The sequence below is a fragment of the Neovison vison genome, chromosome 2, assembly GCF_020171115.1.
Source record: "Neovison vison isolate M4711 chromosome 2, ASM_NN_V1, whole genome shotgun sequence".
Taxonomy (NCBI): Eukaryota; Metazoa; Chordata; class Mammalia; order Carnivora; family Mustelidae; genus Neogale; species Neogale vison.
This window is the reverse complement of record NC_058092.1, coordinates 34,023,398-34,044,461: the sequence shown is the minus strand read 5'-3', so window position 1 is coordinate 34,044,461 and position 21,064 is coordinate 34,023,398. Positions and strand designations below refer to the sequence as shown.

The following is a 21,064-nucleotide window of genomic DNA, read 5'->3' as shown; positions in this document are numbered from 1 at the left end:
TACATGGCATAGGGAGGTCTGTAAGACAGGGGCCAGGTCCCCACGGCTCCCAGCCCAGGCCGCTCTCCCGTGGCTCTCTGCCTGGGAACAGAGCCCCACTCACCCTACTTCAGCATCTCCAGCTGATTCCTACCTTTCAGACCCTGGGCTTTGGGTTCTCAGGGGACCAGCATGGAGGTTCTGGGACTCTGCTCCAAATATTGTTCCACTCTGCCCCCCAAGTGGCCCATGACCCAACCTCCAGACTGCTGGAGGAAGTGTACAGGAACTGGTCAGGGAAGAGTATTCCAAGCAGAGGCATCAGGAGGAACAGGGGCCTGGGGAGTGCATGTACAACAGAGAAGTCAGCACGGCAGGGCGCGGGGTGGGGCGCAGGGTGAAGGATGAGGCTGGCAGAGGCTGGAAAATGCAGGGCCTTGAGAAGCACTGAGACCCCTAAGCTTGATCCTGGAGGCAACAGGGGAGGAGAGTGAGGGATTTTTTTTTTTTTTTTAAAGATTTTATTTATTTATTTGACCCAGAGAGAGATCACAGGTAGGCAGAGGCAGGCAGAGAGAGGGGGAAGCAGGCTCCCTGATGCGGGGCTCGATCCCAGGACCCTGAGATCATGACCTGAGCCAAAGGCAGAGGCTTAACCCACTGAGCCACCCAGGCGCCCCAAGTGAGGGATTTTAAACTGAGGGGCAACATAGGCTTTCATTTTCAATCAGACTCTTACTCTGGAAAGAAGAATGGCTTATGGGGGGAACTGAGACAGGGAAGCCATGGGGAGGCAACTTTGTGTAAAAACCTAAACAAGAGCTGAGGGTGGCCTTGGGTGAAGGCAGTGGAGGGGAAGGGGGATGCATTCCAAAGATGTTTAGAAGTGAGAAACAGAAGCTGGTGATGGATTGGACATAGGGGATGAGACAGGGAGGCGGCCCTGGGGTTCTGACTTGGTGGGGGGGGTGAGGTGGGGCGGGTGGTGATGCCTTCGCCAGGAGAGTGAACACAGAAAGAGGAACAGGTCTGGGGGGATGAGGGGACGCGTCAGGGCACGTTCAGTCTGCAGGAAGAAGGGAAAGCAGTTAGTCTCCCAGGATGTGCTGTCTGCAAGGCCATCTGGATGCTCCTCCCTTGGCCCTCGACCTCCTGTCCAAAGGCCACGAGACTGTCCAGGGTGAGGTCGGGGAGCAAGGACAGTACTTCAGTGTCCAAGAGCGACTGTCCACACCTAAGTGTTGACAAGCCTTTGCCACCCTGCCAACGTCAGAGCCACACCCAGTGACTTCCACCCCAGCCTGCCCATGTGGGCGCAAGCTCTCCCCAGCAGTCCCAGCCAGGCCTGGAGATCACCCCCTCCCCGACGTGGGCCTGCACCTCAGAACTCCCACTGCCCTTCACTGCCCCCTCCCCCAACCCTCAGGGGGAACAGGCTCCCCTTCCCCGGCCCTACTAGCCCCACCAGGGCCCAGCCTCAGAGGACAAAGGGCGGGGTGCCCTGGTCCCACCCCTCTCCAGGATCTGGTCCTGAATAATTAATGAGCCGTTAGAAGAAAAGACCTCCTGGGTGGGGCAAGGAGAGAGATCTGCTCCGAGATACTTGGGAGTGGGGGGGTGAGGGAAGCCCTATGGCCCGCTGACCCCCAGGTTGGCCCTTGGCCACCTCTGGGCTCCGGACAGGCTGGGAACAGCCCCTTTCCCCAGGGACCTTGGCTCCGACCTCACCCCTCCCAGTCCGCGTGCAGATTGGCTAAATCTGCCCTGTGCTCCGCCTCCCACCAGTAACCAAGCAGTGGTAACCATGGTGACGGGGCGGGCTGCGGCCAGTCTCATAGTGCCAGGCAGGGGGAAGGGCAGCAGGAAAGGGATGAAAGTTCGGAGTTGGATTTGGGCAGGGGACAATCTCACTTCCACACATACACACACACACAACCCAGCTTCCTACTGACCAGGTGCAATCTTCCCCACATTCCCTAGGCCGAGAGGCTAGGGGAAGAGAGCTCCTGCCCCTTGGTCTAGAAGGCAGTGGGATGGGGAAGGAGGGGCTCAGTGTCCCCACATCTGAACCCCAGGGTCCGGCCCAGGGAAAGGGCTCCGGGGCCTCTGGCTTCTGATCACTCCCTGGGCCTGTGGACTCCGCCAGTGTCCCATTCACACACCTATGCACATCGCTTGTGTGCCACCCCTCCCATTCCCACTCAACTCTGACACAGCTCACACTGCATCTTCTGGACAGATCTGCAGTGGCAGACACAGAACACGCCTAAGCACGTCACCCGATGACCACATGAATCCTGGACATGTCTCACCCCTGTTCCATAAAATGGGGTCACACTTAGCCATGCCCCACCCTAGAGTGCCTTAAGGGACATGCAGGCATTCCACAGGCCGTTATTAGGAAGCACAGTACTGAAGTACTTCTTGGGGGAGGTTCTCTAACAGCAGGGGGTCTAGGGGGGTGTCTAAGGATCCTGCTTCCTATAGTAGCTGCCCTAGCTGCCCGTATCCCCCACCCTAGGATCCTGCTAGGAGGAATGCACAACTTGATGCGTCAGACTTACTGTCACCATGGGCACCTGCCACCAAACCAAGCATCACAAGCGCGGGCACAAGGGGCACCATCGTCTTCCCTGGAGCTGGCTCAGGGGCCATCCAGGGCCCCAGCACCAGGGCCAGCCACAGCCCAGAACAATCAACCTGTGATGGAGAGAAGGGCACAGCCAGTTAGCCAGTATCCAGCGAGGTCCCTACCGCCCACCTGTGCCACCTCCTAGCCCCCACTCACCACCCAGACCCCGCTCATCCTCACTGACCATCCAGAGCCCGGTTCCACGACACAGCCCCCTCCTCGACCTTGGACTGTGCGATGACCACCCAGTCCCACAGAGCCCTGTGACCACCCAGGCTCCTCATGGATCCCCCCACCTCAGTGACCCTAAGGACAACCCAACAGTCACACCATAGAGAGACAGCACAAGAGGCCTTCAGTTCATTCTCTAAACCTGAGTAGGAGGGCAGGGGGCCACTGAGACCAGAGGATGGGCAGGGCTGTTCTGTCCTAGACTGTGAGTTTCCAACCTGCCTCCATTAGGAGACCCGAATGGGGAAACAGGGTTAGAAGACACAGAGACATACAGACCAAACAAAATAAGACAGAGACAGGGAGCAGTGAGAAGGTAGCAGACCCATCCAGCCAGGGGGGCCCATTGTCTCTTCTCACCCCCACAGGGAGGGAGGAGTGGGCCAGACCCCGCACGCTGAGGACAGGCCCCAGAGCACAGACTTGTTAGCAGCAGACAGAATCCAGGTATCAGAGGCTTGAAGCCAAAGCCACAGCCCGTCCAGGCTCGCCAGGACATGCTCCTGACAAGTCGTAGCTGCCCTGCCTGGCCACCCTCGTCCTACCCAATTCCCATGGCATCTTCCCACTCCAAGAGGAAACCCCAGGGAGGCCCTGGTGTGGCCAGGGATGGGGTGCTAGACCCTCAGATTCCACCCGCACCTCCTCTGCCCCTGCCCTAGTGGCCCAGGGCGGATCCAGCTTCTGGGAGCTGCTTGCTCAGAACCACCTGCCAGCCTGAGCCAGGCACCTGTGCACAGGGAAGGCTGTGTCTGGGACCGGTGGAACGCCTCCCAGGCCTTTGCTCCTAGGGTTCCTCCAGCAGGTGTGCCCTCCCAGTCTGCCAGGCACCTGTGTGAAGCCTCAGCACGGCCACAGCACACCGACTACACCGACTACACCCACGGCACCGCTGTCACTCCACAGCCCTGATGATGCCCCTGCAGGGGGCTTCAGGGACTCCACAACAGCTCCCACCAGCACTGCTCACACTTCACTCTGAGCAGGCGGCTGGCACACGAGAAGCCCCTTGATAATGCTCTGGAAGCACAGCAGGATGCAGAGGGGCGGGGGTGATGAACAACACCCCCGGGCACCCCGCAGTGGTCCCAGGGACTCTGGGGGGAGAGTGTAGGTTAGACTCAGTTCCCAGCTGGCCCACAGTGGTAGGAGGATTCACAAGGAAGTGCCGGGGCCGGGCTTGAAGATGGCTCTGCTCCTGCCTGGAACTCGAACTCTTTTCTCAACGGGGATAGTCAGAGGTCAGAAGACTGGAGGGCGGTAGGTAAGCAGAGGTGCTAAAACAAAACAGGCAGGGCTGGGAAGTGGGGTGGGGGCTGAGCACAGAGGGCAAAGTGCGGGAGATGTCCTTTGTCCCAAGAGCTGGCTACTAGCCTTAGACAGCAACTAAGAAGCAAAGGCAAAAGAGCTGAAGGGGCACAGTGGGCATCGGGTCCCATTTACACCATGCCTAGGGTTCCCCTCAGGGATCGCAAAGTTCTGGTGGCGGAGACCAGGAAAGAGGGGGTCCCCACCATGATGCCTGGTACAGCTGTTCTGGGACAGAGGTCCCACTGAGCTTGGATGCCACAGTGCTGGGGTGAAGCCATGGCACCAACCATAGAATTCAAGTTCTAAGGCAGACATCCAGCAGCGAACTGGCCAGGCTGCGGCCCCCTGACACAGTCATCCTGTCGTCCCTGGTACAGACACCATGGGTTTACAGCTCAGGGGTGGGTTGTTGCACCAAAGACGGGGCAGAGGGGGCTAGTCCCAGTATCACAGTGTGCAACGACAGCATATTCACAGAGAGGCTTGGAGCCCCCTCCCTGGGGCAAACCCCATGGGGGTGGAAGCCACAGGAACTCACAACATGGGGGCAGATCTCCCTGGTATGAACTAAAGGTGACAAAGCTACAAGGAAGGGAGATCATGGAGGCACAAGCGCACAGCCCGGCAAGCAGGGCATGGAACACCCCAGCACGCGTCTCATGGCGGCGTATCCCTGTCTGGCCATGGGAATCAGATCCCTAAACTCTTGGGTGGGCACATCGTGGAGGCGCAGCTGTCCAATCCAGACATCAGAGGAGAGTAGACAGAAGGTGCAGACATCCTGGGGGTGGAGCTACCTGACAGACATTATAGGGGCGGGGGTCCCCAGGACAGCCGTCAAGGGGGCCTAACTCCAGAACAGAGGTCCTGTGGTGCAGTCTAGGATATGATTCTGGCCATGGGTGTCAAAAGAATTGGGGCCCCTGATAAGCCCCTCCCCAGTGTGAGAAAGACAAGTGACACTGACTTGGGGACTCCAAGGGCCCTTGTGTATCTAAGTTGGGGATATTAGCATACTATCCATATACACAAAGCAGAACAGACGAAGGTAGAGAAGTTGAAAACAAAGACATTCCCTCTCCAAAGAGCTTCTCCCAGAGGTCCGTGGACACAGGACACGGCTACCCAGAGACTGGAAACACTGGGCACACACGGGCAAAGACATTCTCAGAGCACTGCTGCAGCAATCATACTGCCATCTAAGCCAGGGGTTCTCGGGTCACCAGTTCCTAGCGACAGCGAGCTGCTGCCCACCTCCAACTCTGGAAATGCAGCCGGCCCCCAGGCCCGGGGCCCCCTCCTCCAAGTCCTGGATGCCTGGGCCTCACCTTAGTCTAGACCTTGGCCCTGTCCCCACCCCAGAGTGCTCCAGGTCACCTGTGGGGAGAAGGTGGGAAAGGAGCAGGGAGGTGAGGCTGATGCTAACCCTGCTGGGGTTGCCGAGCACCCTCTGAATCCAGTGCGACAGTGTTAAGAGCCAAGTGTCCACTCCCCCCACCATGGCTGGCTGAGTCTGTGTTTCTAACAACTGAGACGAGAACAAGGCCTGAGCTCTTGACATTAACGAAGGCTTGTCTCTGAAATGCACTGTGGCCCATTGGTCCTACCAACTGACATACTGGGGCAGGAAAACAACTCCATACCGTATGACATTATAGGAATATAGTTGGGTATAATTTTTCTACATTCAGAATGGTTTGGATACATCCTTCCTTTGCTACGTCAGTGTAAGGCTGGCAAACACCCTTTCTTGGGAAGAACTGTCCTTTATTCTCAAATTGTGTTTTGGTGTTAAAATGTCCTTTCTGGCGTGCAATAAGGGTGGTAGGAGATAGCAGTATTTTCTATAACATCCTTACCTGGCCAAATAAAAAATTGCCATTCCCGTGTCTGAGCCCCAAGTACTCCTGGAAAGTGTACTGTTTGCAAAATCAAAGAGCCTGCGAATCACTGCTCTGAGGAAAAAGGAAGGGGCAGGCACCACACCAAGCCACAAGACTCAAATAAGAATGTCCTGGAAATGTATGTAACACAGAGGCCATGTCACCTCCAGGCAGCACGACCTAAGCACCCCTGTCAGCCTCAATGGGTCCCCCCAGCCCTGAGAGACCATGTTACGCCAGAGACGGCGGTGGTGGGGGGTATCCCTGGCTGGAGAACAGCTGGGATCATTCTGAGTCCTCTTCATGAATATGCAAACACAGATTGATTTGTTTCCCTTGGGCACGTGTTATTATTCACAAATATTAATTAGTCTCCAAATACCACCTGTTCCTATGGCTCCCCACCCCCAGAGCAGGACCCTGGCTCCCTGGAGGCTGGGGCCCCAAAATGGACATCAACAGGATGAGGGGTCCCCAGGGCCCCCGAAAGGAGAGACCAATGCTTGGGTAAGAGAAGCCCGAGGGCAGGGAGGGCAGGGAGGGCAGGGAGAGCCGGGAGTCGCTCACGTTCAAAGCCGCGGGCAGCTAACCGAGCCCTTTTGTCATGTCCTGGACAGTTCACTGCGTGGCATTGCAGCAGCGGCCGCGGAGGCGGAAACAGGCCTTGTTACACTTGGGAAGGAAAACCAACATGTTTCCAACTCTCACCAAACCGACCGCGGGATTATGACGGGAATAAATCAGCCTCAGCCTCGACCCCAACCCTGGGGAAGGCGGCAGGCAGCAGTAGGCAGCTTCCCTCAGCCGGCCAGGTGGCCAGAGTCTGTAAGCATAGCTTGTAACAGCCGGCCCACCCTCCCACAGTGGGGCCCCCTACCCTCTTACAGCCCTGGGCTCCTTGGGCTCCCTGGGGAATGGAGGGGGAACTTAGGAAGTGCATCCCAGAGTCTCTCCAAGCGGCATGAGGTCCAGCAGAGTCACCTGCCTACAGCTATAGCCCCACCAAGCCACCAGCCCTCCGGCGCCCTCCCTCCGGCAGCAGAACCTCCCTGGGGTGAATGCTCCCCAGCACCTCCAGGCCTCAGCACCTGCTGATCCCCCTACCGGGAGGAACACCCTTCTCCTGCCCCCAGCCACGCGCTTACCCCTCAAAACTCAGCTCGAATGATGCATCCCTGTGAATCCCCCGAGTGACCCTCCCAAGTTTAGTGAAGGCAGCAAGAGGTGGTGTTGACCACGGATTCTTTTCCTTTTAAAGATTTTATTTATTTATTGACAGAGAAAGAGAGCACAAGCAGGGGAGGAGGCAGGGAGAGGGAGAAGCAGGCTCCCCGCTGAGCAAGGAGCCCGATGTAGGGCTCGATCCTAGGACCCTGAGATCATGACCTGAGCTAAACGACTGAACCACCCAGGCACCCCAGAACGGGGGTTCTCAATCCAAGGTGATTCTGTAGCCGCCCCCAACCCCCGTGTGACTGACGGGCAACGTGTGGAGACATATTTTACCACCAAGACTGGAGGTGAGGGGCAAGTGCTACCAGCAACTAGCAGGAAGAAACAAGGCATGCTGCCAGATATCCTACAGTAATAGGCCAGCCCCCTGCAACAAAGAATTATCTGGTCCAAAATGTTGATACTATTGAGGTTGAAAAACCCTGGTATAGACAGCAAGATCCTTTGCTGACGTAGGCCAGGGCCTAGTCCAGAAGCCAGTGAGCACCTTGGGCCCTCCACTCAAAGACATCCCAGCCCGGCTTAACTCTTCTATCCATTGTCCCCGGGCCTCAGGATTGTAGAGCATCTCCCACTCCCTCTCAAAGTCAGCCTTGCCTCTGGAAGCCAGGACTTACAGGACATCCTCCACACCCCTTCACTCAGGCCATCAGCAAGTGGCCTCCCTACAAGACAGAGAACTCTGCTCTCAGGCACCTTTTTTGCTGCGAATGGGCTCCCAGGTAGGTCAGACCCAACATCTGAGGATGGACAGGTGAAGGGACACATGCCTCCCCATCCGGCCTTTCCCACCTGTGACACAGCCTTCCTGCTGCACCCTCCACCTTATCCCAATGCCCACTTCGTCATGCATAGGACCTGGCCCCTAGCAGATCCCCAATACATGCTCATTCCCTTTCTCTGCTTAGGCCAGACCCATCTCTCATGACCCCTCTGATCCGCTGACTGTGCAGAACTATTCAGTGGGCCCTGCTGGGCCCTGAACAAGACAGCCAAGGGCTGGGCCTTCCAGGAGCTTAGGGAAAATGGCCCAACCAGAACTCATCCTCCCCAGAACCATCCCCACCCCCTGGTCCCCTTCTAAGTGACAGGCACTACCATGTACTTGGTCCCCCAAGCCAGTCAGTCCTCCTCAAATTCTCCTTTTTCCTCTCCCCACACAACCAACTGGGCAGTAAGTCAGAATTTGCACTGCCTGGGGCACCTGGGTGGCTCAGCTGGTTAGGTGCCTGCCTTCAGCTCAGGTCATGATCCCAGAGTCCCGGGATCGCGCCCCACATCGGGCTCCCCGCTCAGCGGGAAGCCTGGTTCTCCCTTTCCTACTCCCCCTGCTTGCGCTCCCTCTCTTGCTGTGTCTCCTTCTGTCAAATAAATAAAATCTTTAAAGAAAAAAAACAAAAAAAGAATCTGCACTGCTCTACTGTTCTTCTCCAACCACCACATGCCAGTGAGACTCCAGGAGCGTTGCCCTCTTCAGGGGGCTTCCTGCCTCAGCTTGCTCCGGTCCACCCTGCCCACAAACAAGCTCCTTCACCCCAGCTTATAAGAATGGGAAGGCAATCATGGCCCTCCAGCGCATTCTGCTGCTTGATTCCTTAGCAGATGCACGGACAGTGTTTCAGGACTGAATGGGTGGGCAAGCGGAGAGACGGACGCACGGCTGATGCTTCTCCACGCATGGACCTTCAATGTCTCCGTACCACCCACAGGAAAAAGTCTAGAGTCTTTATTTAGCTGGACACCCAAGACTCACCACGCTCTATCTCCAACCCCAACCCACCTGCTCTGTGCTTCCCGCAGAAAGGCAGTGAGAGAAGTGAAAGAGACAGGGAAGGAAGTGCCCGGATCTCGGGAGTGCCTTGCTCTCTCTACCACAGCCTCCAGTTGACGGGAACAAATGGAGAAGCAGACAGATACCAGTGTAAGTCCCAGAACGTCACCCAGAAGCCTATTTCACACCTACAGCAGCTGACGAGCTGGATATCACTCCCCACCCACTTCCATCAAGCATTCTGGCCAGAAACCCAGGAATCACCCTTCACACCTCTCCTCCCCGCTCATGTGCCACATTCAGCCCTTCGCTATGTCCCATCTCGTCCATGTCCCTATATGGCACTCACGTCCCTTCTCTCCACCTCCACCACCACCTCCCTGGTCCTTCAGCATCCCTCAGCCGTGTGCACCCCAGACCGTGTCATGTGCCCAGTGGCAACTCTTCCACGGCTCCCCGCCAGCCTGCAGCACAGAACCAGCCACTCAGCCTGGCCACAGGACCCCTCTGCGACCCCGCTCCTGCCACCTTTTGGGGCACACTCACCAGGTCTCTGCTTGCTCACGTCAGTCACTCTTGGACAACCAGCACTGAGGGGAGGGCACCAGGGTCTCCGCTCCTTCCTAGAGAGAGAGGAAAGCACGAGAAAACACCAAGAATGTCAGCACAGCAGAGTAGATAGTGACACAGAAAGACATTCAAAATCTGTTTGTGGGGGAAAAAAAAATAGGTTTTGAAACTATTCATGCAGGACATTCCCCATTCAGTAAAAATGCCCATCGTCTCTACTTGCTCACTCACTCTTGTCAAGACTCCTGAGCATCTACTATGTGCTGGGCTTTCTTCCAGGTACCCAAGTATGCTGCAAGCAACACACAGACTAAGCCTCCACCAACCCTGCAGCTAGCCCCCCAGCGACACCCCCCCCAGTTGGACCCCTCTGGGACCCTTCCAGCAGAGCAGAGGCCCCTCCCACCTTTGTGCCCCACCCCCAGCTCTGGCCTGCCAGGCAACCACAAGAACCTCCTCTTCTGATCCTCAAATGTGCCCCATTTTGTGCAGTCTCCAGCCCTGTCAGTGCCTGAAACATGCTGTCCGAATGCCTCTGCCAAACACCCCTTGGACTGCGGAGCCAATGGCACTTTCTCAGGGAGACCTTCCGTGGTGTCCCAGACTACACGCCTGGACTTTGCCTAGGAGTAGTGGCCACAAAAGTCACCAATTTTATTTTTAACTTATAAAAAAGATTTTAAGGGCGCCCAGGTGGCTCAGTGGGTTGGGCCTCTGCCTTTGGCTCAGGTCATGATCTCAGGGTCCTGGGATTGAGCCCTGCATCAGGCTCTCTGCTCAGTGGGGAGCCTGCTTCCTCCTCTCTCTCTGCCTGCCTCTCTGCCTACTTGTGATCTGTCAAATAAATAAATAAAAATCTTATTAAAAAAAAGGATTTTATTTATTTGAGAGAAAGAAAAACAGAGAGCACATAAGCTGGGGCAGCAGCAGAGGGAGAGGGAGAAGCAGGCACCCCGCCAAGCTGGGAGCCTGACGTGGGTTTCGATCCCAGGACCTCAGGATCATGACCAGTTAGGCAGATGCTTAACTGACTGAGCTGCCCAGGAGCCCCGTGAATTTCTTTTTTTTTTATACAATTGCTGAGTGGTGGCCGAGTCACGACCACAACCCAGGCATGTGCCCGGCTCAGTTCCGTGTCCCCAGCCCCCAGCAGAGAACAGGCACGTAGTAGGTGCTCCCCCAGGATATGCCGAATGAGTGGATGAATACATGAATGAGCGCACAGAGAATACCCCAGCTCGGAAGAACCACACCAGCATACGCGCAGCCCTCAAAGAAGCTTCAGCAGCAATATTTATTTTTGACTTTCTGCTTCTCTATAATTTTTTAAAATGAAGGTGTGCCCCTGGATGCCTCCTCCGTTGGCACACACACAGCCACACAGCCTGGCTCTTCCCTCCAGAAATGTGGGCGCCAGCCCAGGTGGGGGTGGGGGGTCGGACATGCCCACACAGTCTTGTCACCACCTCGCCACCACTCAGTGACTTGGCGCCAGGGGGCCTACTTGGAACACAGCAACTGCCCCATGCCTCCTCCCAAAACAGACACTCAGGGATGGGGGTCAGAGGGTGGCCTCACCAACACCCAGCCAGCCTCCCGCACCTGGGAACTGTCCTCCCTTGAGACTGACCGCCTTTGCCACCACGGAGAATGTCCTCACGGATGGAAAGGCTATCATAAAGGACCACGACGGGCCTCACCAACCCACCACCGTCCTGGGCTGACCCTGCAGCTCACCCCATCTTGGGCCGCCGCTGGCCCCTGCCCCTGCCCGAACCAATAGCCCTGGCCCTCAGAAGGGCTGTGCACCTCCCTCCCCAGGTCCACTGAGTTTCTACAGCGTTCCCTGTGTCCGCTGCTCCCAGCACATAGGCTGCTAGGCAGGTCTGGCCAGACAAACCAGCTTCCACGTCCTCAAAGGCCGGTTTGTCTGGGGACGCCCGCCGGGGCCTCATGCTGCCAGATGTGGGCTGTTGGCTCTTCCATTGCTCAGGGACCCAGGGGCAGAGGGATAGAGTCTGAGGTAGGGAACGGGGAGGGTCCCCTAAGCCAGTTGGCACTAGGGGCATGGACCTAAACTGACCAGGAGTCACACCTGGGAGAGGTATATGTTCAAAATGTCCCAGAGGTGGGTGGGTCAGAGAACAGATAAAACTTTGCATTGGGGAAGACCTTAAAGCACATAGAAGGGCAGGATTCTGGAACAGCCAGAACAGTACCTGGTACCACACCAGTCCAGGATCAAACGGGCCCCAAAACAGCCTGGACAGGCAATCAGAATCACCCTTCACATTCACCTGCAGCAGCTCCCAGAACCACGCTACACTTATCCTGGGACAAACCCAGAACAATCAGGACCACAAGATACACCCAGAAGGCCAACTGGAGAGCTCCTCAGAAAGGGCCTAACTGGTGCCGCACACAAGTCTGGAATCCCTCGTTGGCCCCCAGAAAGGCCTCGGAAGTGCGGAGGTGGGCGGCAACGATCAGGATCAGGTAAGAGGCCTTGGCACCCACCCACAGCTGGCCCCCAGGAGGGCTCTCGGGCATGTGCCACACCTGGAGGCCTGCCTGGCAGCAGGACCAGAAATGCTGTGGCCCCTCCAGAGCAGCGCCCAGGCAGGTCCTGTGGCTACGCCGGAGACGGTCCCCAGAAGCAGCAGCCAAAACACTGCTGAGCAGCAAACACCCCTGTTCTCAGATCTGGAGGTGAGGGACACGTAGAGACCTGCGCATCCGGACCTCAGACGCACCTCATCAGACACCCAATGCCTGAGCGGGGCGGGGGGAAGTGGGGATGGGGCACACTGAGGCCTCCAGTCTCACTCCAGCCCACCAGAAGGACAAACACACCCTAGCAATACACACACTCCATGGACGACAACGAAGGCAGACGGCTGGGGGCCAGACGCTCTCCTGGTTGAGCTCCCCCAACCCACGAACCTCACTTCAGGACGGCAAATACTTTAGGAGAGCGGGTGCCCTCACCTTAACACAGTATTGATTTAAAGGCACCCCCTCGCCAGCCCTCACCCCATGCGTCTGAGGAGCGTGGGTCTGTGCCACCTCCGCTGATGGTTACCAGAAGGACTGCCTGCTAATACCACTGAGTTATCATGTTCGCTAGAGGCCGGGCTCTGTTCTAAGCACCTCCTGCATACCCAACCTTAATCCTCACCACAACCCCACCGGGCTCGGAACTGTCTCATACGCCACCTGACAAAGGAGAAAACGGACTCAGAGACTTAAGCAACTTGCTCGGGGTCACATGGCTAGTCAGCGGAGGGGTGCCCCAGCAGTCTGGAACCAGAGCCTGCCCTAGCCACCGACAAGCACAGCCCAGCATCTCTGAGACACATCTCTGCCCTTCCTCTGCCCAGATTTCTCTCCCAAACTCCAGAGCCCCCTCCTGGATGTCTCCCCTGCCCACAAAGAACTCAAATGTCCCAAGCACATCAAAGACATCGTGTCCAACCATGACCTCAAGTTCATTATCTCTCCCCACCCCCCAATCTACCTCTCCTCCCCATCCCCAGCTCAGTGACGTTGCAGGGCATAAAGGCCCCACCCAGTCACTCTCAGGAACCTGGACCCCTACCTCTTCCTTCCTCTCTTCTACCTCCACGTTCAATAGATTGTTCTGTCCTGATAAATGTGCCTTCTTGATGGCTCCATGCTACTGCCCTATCCAAGCCACCATCACTTCTCACCCGCACCCTCCTCACCGGGCATTCTGGGTCCATCCACTTCCCATAGCCACGGAATCCTCTTCTGGAAACGTCAGTATGATCCTAGCACATTCCACGGCCCCAGCCCAAGCTTTACGTTTTTGGCGTCTCCCTTCCATGTTCTCAGAATAAAGTTACAGCTACTTACAAGACATTAAAGGCCCTCTGGGATCTGCTATACCTTAGAATTCCTCAAGACCTCTGAGTCTTCACTCACACTATATTCTCTGCCTGGAGAGCTCTTTGTCCAGCTGGAAAACTCCTGTTCATTCCTCAAAACCCACTTCAGATAGCCCCTTCTCAGTCTCTTCTGGAACTCATCTGACTTTGACCCTTAAACTCTTCAACCTTGTGACTTCAGCTCGGGACCGCAGCTGCTTCAGATGAGCTGATGCTGAGCTCAACCTCGGCATTTCCTTTGGGGAGGGCTGCCTCTTCCATGCAGCAGCTAGTCCCCTAGGAAGCAGGGCAGCCTGGCTGAAAGTGCCTAGCCCAGTGTCTGGCACACAGTCGGCAATCAATAAGAGGTTAGTGAATTGCTCTGCATTCCCATGATGCAATCTGTTCCCCCAGGGACCATGAGCTTCTCAAGGGCAGGGCCCTAGCTGCAAGCCTGGCCCAAGCACACAACAGTGTCAGTCACACAAGGTGGGCCTGCCATTGCTGATTATGCACTGCCATACAGTCCCTTGGATTCTCATAATGGCCTGGGGACCAGGTCAGGGTCGGATTAGCTGTCCCATCTCACAGGGGGTGAAACTGAGGTGTAGGGAGGAACAAGCTGGAAAGTGGAAAAGCTTAGACATGTGTCACAGTCTCCATCAAAGAGGTCTGGGTCCCCCACACTTAACTCCTACTAGTCAGGGCCGATGGGAGAGAGTGGAGAGATCACAAACTGCCAGGGCCTGCATTTTGCTGCATATCAACCCAATTCCCCAGAAAAGCTTTCCAGCCCATCTACTCTTACTGTAGCCATTCCCCTCCGACTGCTTCAACAGCCCCCAAATCAACGCCCCAGACACCACCTCCACGCTCACAGTGTGAACAAGGGAGAACAGAGGAGGCCAGGAGCTGCAGGAGGAAGGACAAGGAGGAAGGAAGGAATCATATGAAAACGATTTCCTTGTTAAAGAAAAGAAAGAGGAAAGAGAACAAGTGGGGAGAAAAACAAACCTGCAGACACGTTTCAGATCGTAAGAGGGAAACTAAGCCAGCCAAAATGTACAAGAAAGTGTGTGCCGGGGAGTGTGCTAGACTAGTCTGTGAGCATGCACACACCCTTCCCCGGGCTGTGCGAAGGGGTGCTGAGAGGGCACACACGAGCACACAGAGCGGAGCATGGGCATGCGAGATACCTGCGCTCCAGGGGCTGGGCAGGCCCCAGTGTGCAAGAGTGAGGGCAAGAAGGCAAGGGGTGGGGAGGGAAGCTGAGTGCGGGAATGAAGGGGTGTGTGTGTGTGTGTGTGTGTATGTTTGAGAGAGAGAGAGACTGTGTGGCCTGTGCCTGGGGCTGCGGATGTTGGAGGCTGTGCTTAGGGAGTTACACCTGCTCCTTCTTGAAGCCCTAGGCTCATTCATATAATCAGTGGAAAAACAGGGATTTTCTTGCTCCCTGAAGCAAGAGTTAATAAGGTGCCAAGCATAGAATTTTCTGAGATTTCCTCTCAGAACCCTCCTCTGGATCCCATCAGATCTCTCATGCCTTCCAAAGGATCTCTCAGCAGATCCCTTCCCCGGGGATACCTCACCATTGAGGTTCCCCTGGAAAGATCCTCCTGGATCCTTTCCTAGGCCTTCCACCCCAGTGCACTTTCCTGGATTTTCTGGCCGGATTGCGCACCAGGTCACTCTGGATCCCTGCCCTTGTCTCTTCAGGAACCAAAGTGGAGCCTTCATCACCAACACTCAGCAGTCCAGCCTCGCAGGCTCTGCCTGGCCGCCCTCAGGGGAATCCAGAGAATCCCCTCCCTTCCAGTTCACAGCTCAGGTACCGGGCTCCTACCGCCCAATCTGCTCCACCTTGGGGGGCCCTGCACTGCGCGGTTGGGGGGGGGTTGTTGAAATGGGGAGAAAGGCTAGCCCCTCCCCCACCCCGGGGTGGAAGAACCAGAGAGGCGGCATTCCAGAGAAATGAGGAGGGGGCCTAGCAGAGCGCGGGCAGAGATCCTGGTCAGTGGGAGACAGAGACATCGAAAAGCCAGTATGAGACGAGAGAGCGAGCGAGCGAGCGAGCGAGAGAGAGAGACTCAGAGATGGGGACGGGAGTACAGAGAGACGCGGGGAGGGAGCCACACACAGCGGGAGAAACCCTGGGGCTGCGGGGGGGGGGGGAGTCTGGGAGGCAGTGACACAGGGAGACAGAGATACAGAGACACTGAAGGGCACCGAGGCCGAGACACCGAGGAAAGCAGAAGCTGAGCCTGAAACGTGGGCACAGCGATGAGGACCGGGGCACACCGGGACGGGACGGGACGGGACGGGACGCAGGGCGGCGACTGAGTGAACTTTCCGGAGCGGGTCCGAGTGGACACGTCCTCACGGGACAGGTCGCTCTGGGGCCTTCAGGTCTTCGCGCCGGGGTGGGGGTGGGCACAGCCCGCCCGGGCCCCTCCCCTAACCGCGCGGCGACCGAGGCGGGTGGGGGGCTCCAAACTCGCGCCCGGCGCACCCCGGGCCCGCACGTGCGCCGGGGCCGCGAGCGAGACCGGGGCGCGTCGGCTGCGGCTCCCCCGCCGGCTGGGAGGGGGCGCCTGTGCGGCGGGGGCGGGGGCGCGGCCTGGACCCGCCCGGGGCTGGGGTGGCGGTGGGAGGTGGAGGGCCGCCCCCGGAGCGCGGCCGCGCCGCAGGGGGGAGACGAGGCGGGCCCGAGGACGCCGAGCACAAATGCAAAGGGAAACTTTGCACTGGGGGGCGCGGGCTGCGGCTCAGGTGCGGCGCGGAGGGCGGGGAGAAGGGGGGCGGCGAGGGGCGGCGAGGGGCGGCGAGGAGCTAGCCAGCCGGCGGCGGTGGCGGGGTGGGGGGGCGTCTGCCGCGGGGTAAGCGCGGGGAGGAGCCGCCAGGCTCTTGTGGGGGGCCCAGCCGAGGCTGCGGGCGCGGCAGGTGGGGGCGCGGCCCGGCCTAAGCGGCGCCTCTAGCCCGGCTCGGAGGACGCGGGGAGGGGGCGGCCAGAGCCGGGAAGGAACCGACGCGGAGGGGACTGGAGGGGGCCCCGGGGGTCACTCACCGCCTATCCAGGGGCCGTCGGTCCGCATGTCCCCCCCCAAGCCGCTGGGGCCGCTGCTCCCGCTGCTCTTCTGCCGCCGCCGCCGCCGCCGCCGGGTCCCACTCCCGCCACCGCCACCCAAGCCGGAGCCCGAGCCGGAGCCGGAGCCGGAGCCGCCGCCTCTGCCGCCGCCGCCACCGCTCCCGTCGCTCCCGCGCCAGCTCCAGCCGCGCGCCCCCGCTCGCGCCCGCGCCCGCGCCCGCGCCCCTGCCCCTGCCGTGCGCGTCCCCGGCACCGCCCCTCCCCTCGTGCACTCTCACTCGCCGAGCGGGGGAGCCGCGTAGGCCCAGCGAGGCCACAACCCAGCCCTGAGTCTAAACCGACTGGAGCTCCAATATTGGACCAGAACCCCAGTAACGAGCATGGACAGATCTAAACCCCCACAAGAAGTCCAGATCCTATTAGTGGTTCCCACTCATAATACGAACCTCATAACTACTCTAGGACCACATTTCCTCCGTCTACAAATTTGCACCTGATAGTGAGCCCAGACGGATCTCCAAACACAATATGGAGTCCAAACTCCTAAATCTGCCCCCGCAGTGGCACAAGTAGTCATTTTAATTTGCACCCCATATTGACCCCAAATACCAGTTCTGAGTCTTAAACCCCTTTATCATCTCTACCCTCCTAAACTTGATTGTGACACCAGCACCAACTCTGGTCTTTAAATGCACCCCAGCACTAATGCTGATCCCGATTCCTACATGGACCTTAAAGTACAACAGCTACCTTGCTATGGACCCCAGTACTCTCTTCTGCACCCAAGACTTACATAAAACCCCAGTAGTCTCTTCTGAACCCCAAGACTTACACAAAATTTACATACCTACATAAAACTCTGAATCCCAGGTCAAACACCAATACTTTCTGCCTTGGGATTCCTGATTCCACAACTGAATTGGGTCATCAGAAAAGGACCTTACCACAGATACTGACCTTAAACCGCACAAATCCTTGGGGCAATTTAAGACCCTAACTTACCCCAACTTTAATAATAATCTTAGAACGCGAGATTACTGGGACTGGCTTTGCGGAAACTCCACACAAATCACCCCGTGCTCACCCTGTACTTATCTGACCTGATATCAACCCCAACCAGAGGCTGGCCGATACCCTAGTACTTACAGCAGTTCCAACGGTGAATCTGAATCAAGTCTTTCACTGGTCCCCCAAACCTGATTTCAAAACACACACACACAAAAAAACACCCTTGGTACGGAGTTTATGACTTCTCCTAACAAACTCAAAAGCTGACCTTATACATTTCTGGGCTAAACCTACAATTTATCTGAAGATTTATTCCAAGTCCCAACTCAGAGGGGTACTTGGTAAGCTCCAAACCAAAAGCCACACCCATTGGCACAAAAACAACCCCCTCCCCATCTGCTCCAGACTCACTCTCCCAGTCCATATCACCACCATTTAAGAATCAGCCACAGAACAACCTCCTTCCTGGGAAAGATGGGAACCTGCCCCTACTGCCCTCAGTCAGTAGACCCCTTTAGGGTCTCTGATCGGGTATGGGTCTCCCTAATACCTTTGTAAGTTTGGAGGTCAGGTGAGAAATAAATAAAGCTTGGGATTGTTGAGGCTTCTGGATCCAGGGGGTAATGTGCAGGGTAGGGCTGGAGGTAGGTGGTGGTTAGGGATCTGGGCTGAGGGGTCAAGTTCTGGTTCTCATCTAATTCACTGCCTGCTTTTGCCCAGCACTTGGATTCAGAAGCAGTGCATGTGCGCCCCCTGGTGTGTGAGAAGGGGATGGACTGGCTCCGGTGGTTCTGGGCAAGCAATTAGATCCTCATGACAAATAGATCAAAAATGAGTATTCCCAGTCAGTGGTTTTTTACCCATTGGTAATTTTGGTGTACTGCGGGGGAGGCATTGTAAGTTTTATGTATCTTTAGACATTTTTCCTGGTTTTCTGAGTTTGGAGCCCGTTTAGTTTCTTGGTTTTGATTTCCAAATTTAAAAACATATATTTTTTAGCCAATTATGCCTGCTCTTTGCTGACTTCCCCTGGGCTTCATTGGCCTATACTTTCCACACTGGCTACCCTTTCTCAATCTCTTTTACCTTCTCCTGCTCCTCCCAGGGTCTATCCTAGGACATGGCTTTTCCCCTTCCGCTCCTATCCCTGGACCATCCTGGCCACCGTCAACCGTGTGCTGTTGGCTTCCAATCTGTCTCCAGTCTGGGCCTCTCTTCTGGCCCAGTTCTTCTTCTTTTCTTCTTTTTCAGTTCTCATCTAACCAAGAACCTTTTCCATACCACTTCCTAGACATTCATTGGGTAAACTGAATTCACTATCTCTCCTACCCCAGATCTGCAGGCCATCAGGAGTCCCCATCTCAGGCCATGGCATCCTCATTCATCCGGTCACAGGGCCAGAAACACAGACTCTTTTTCTCCTGCACCCCCATCCAATCAGTCATCGATCCTGCATATCTTGAAAAATCAAAAGGGACTACAGACCACGTGGCTCTGTGAGGGACATAAAGGGTGGGAGGTAGGAGGAAAGACAAGGAAAGGGGTGAGGGGGTGGAGAGAGAGAGTTTCTGATTTGGGGGTTTCAGTCCATACAAAACCAGTTGGTCTTAAAATCCCTTGCACATAGTCATTAAGGAACCCCCCTTTAGATCTGCTCTTCCTGGGATGCCTGGGTGGCTCGGTCGGTTGGGCATCTGCCTTTGGCTCAGGGATAGAGTCCCATATAGGGCTCCCTGCTTGGTTGGGAGCCTACTTCTCCCTCTGCCTGCTTGTGCTTTCTCTCTCTCTGTGACAAGTAAATAAATAAATAAAATGTTTAAAAAAAAATTTGCTCTTCCTTAAAGGGTACCTTGGATTTTATTTATTTATTTATTTATTTATTTATGACAGAGTGAGAGAGAGAGAGCACAAGCGGGGTGGGGGAGGTTGTGGGGCAGAAGCAGCCAGGAGAAGCAGATTCCCCGCTGAGCAAGGAGCCCAATTGCCAGGCTGGGGCAATCATGAGGTCATGATCCCAGGGTCCTGGGATGGACCCTCCATCCCAGGACCTCAGCCGACCTCAGCTGAGGCATCATGACCTCAGCCGAAGGTAGATGCTTAACCGACTGAGCCACCCAGGTGCCTCTAAGTGGGTAACTTGAAACCTGTTTATACCCATTGCTTCCTCCAGGAAGCCATTCTTTTTTTTTTTTAAAGATATTATTTATTTATTTGACGGAGAGAGATCACAAGTAGACAGAGAGGCAGGCAGAGGGAGTGGGGGGAAGCAGGCTCTCCACTGATCAGAGAGCCTGATGTGGGGCTCGATCCCAGGACCCTGAGATCATGACCTGAGCCAAAGGCAGAGGCTTAACCCACTGAACCACCCAGGCACCCCAGAAGGCCATTCTTAATCCCCGGTTGGGTTGAGGGCTTCCCCTGCCTAAAAGCTAAGTGCTAGGTACCAACACCCCACAAAGTGTGGGTTCCTTGAGGGCAGGAGGAATGAGACTGTGTTGTCCACTGCCATATCCTTGTGGCCAACATGAGGGCCCAACTCACAGTAGGTTCCATAGGTATTTGTTAAAGGAGTGGAAAGGTCAATTTTCCTCTTCTGTGCTCAGGGATCCATCAGACATAATGACTAGGGAGGGAAGAGCTCCCTGACCAAGCCTCAGAGCTCGTCCCTACCTGGGCCCTCTGTAGGCCCAGCATAGGTTCAAGAGGGGCTTGTGATGTCTGCTGACCCACATGCCAGCTAGCCCGGACCTCACGAGGTCTGAAGTTCAGGCTGTTGAGTTCCCTCCCGCCCAGCCCAGCCTGGTCTATGAATACACCACTTGGAGGAGGGCTGGGCAAGGGCCTTTATGGGGCGGGCAAGGGCCTTTACAGGCCTGTGGTGGAAGCCAGCAGACCCCACTCTCCGCTGTGCTAACCAGGCTCTTCTTCAGCCTCCACAAGGACACAGTGGTCTTGGAAACAGCCCTCTGGGCTCTGGTCCCCTGCTCACCCATCTTTCAGTACCTCCTGCGGTCAAGTGTGGACTGAGCCAGGGCACAAGGATAGCCGTGTGCAGCCAGCCTGGGGCCTCGCATGCAACTGGACGCTAGGCCAAGGTGGAGAAACGGGAGTCGCAGGCCCCAGGGCCACACAGGCAAGGACCTCAGGTGTCTGGGCCTGTGAGTGCGTGATAGCTACGGAAGGAGAGGAGCCAAGACTCTGTCCAGATTGCCAGACTCTGAGCACTGGGTCCGTGTGGGACTGACCTGCCTCCCTGCTCCCAGGCCTGGCGGGGAGGGACGTCCTTGTGCTCATCTGTGAAGGCCGAGCGGTGCCACGTGGTAGTTCTGTGTCTGCTGTGTTTCAGCCCCAGGGTGCAGGGTGAGGGGAGAGCCAGATGTCAGCTCCCATTCACTGCTCACCCTTTGTCCAGGGCCCAGGCCCACCGGACGCCCCACCGGTCGCACTCCTCAAACTCATGTTGTAAATACATCT

At 56.7% G+C, this 21,064-nt stretch overlaps 1 protein-coding gene across 7 annotated transcripts in view; it reads right to left on the bottom strand.

Annotated features, from left to right (window-relative positions):
* Positions 1-16,677, bottom strand: part of PTPRF (protein tyrosine phosphatase receptor type F) — an 86,341-nt gene extending 69,664 nt beyond the window's left edge. For 4 of the 7 annotated variants that reach the window (XM_044238025.1, XM_044238024.1, XM_044238027.1 and 1 more), the window contains exons 1-3: positions 16,562-16,676; positions 9,587-9,663; positions 2,544-2,679 (exon numbers count right to left, since the gene is read on the bottom strand). In XM_044238025.1, the coding sequence (XP_044093960.1) occupies positions 2,544-2,634 (91 nt within the window). In that variant the 5' untranslated portion in view covers positions 2,635-2,679; positions 9,587-9,663; positions 16,562-16,676. Of the gene's footprint in view, positions 1-2,543; positions 2,680-9,586; positions 9,664-16,561 lie in introns of all 7 variants that reach the window. The other 3 variants (XM_044238022.1, XM_044238026.1, XM_044238029.1) reach the window with 3 other exon arrangements.
* Positions 16,678-21,064: the final 4,387 nt, after the last annotated feature.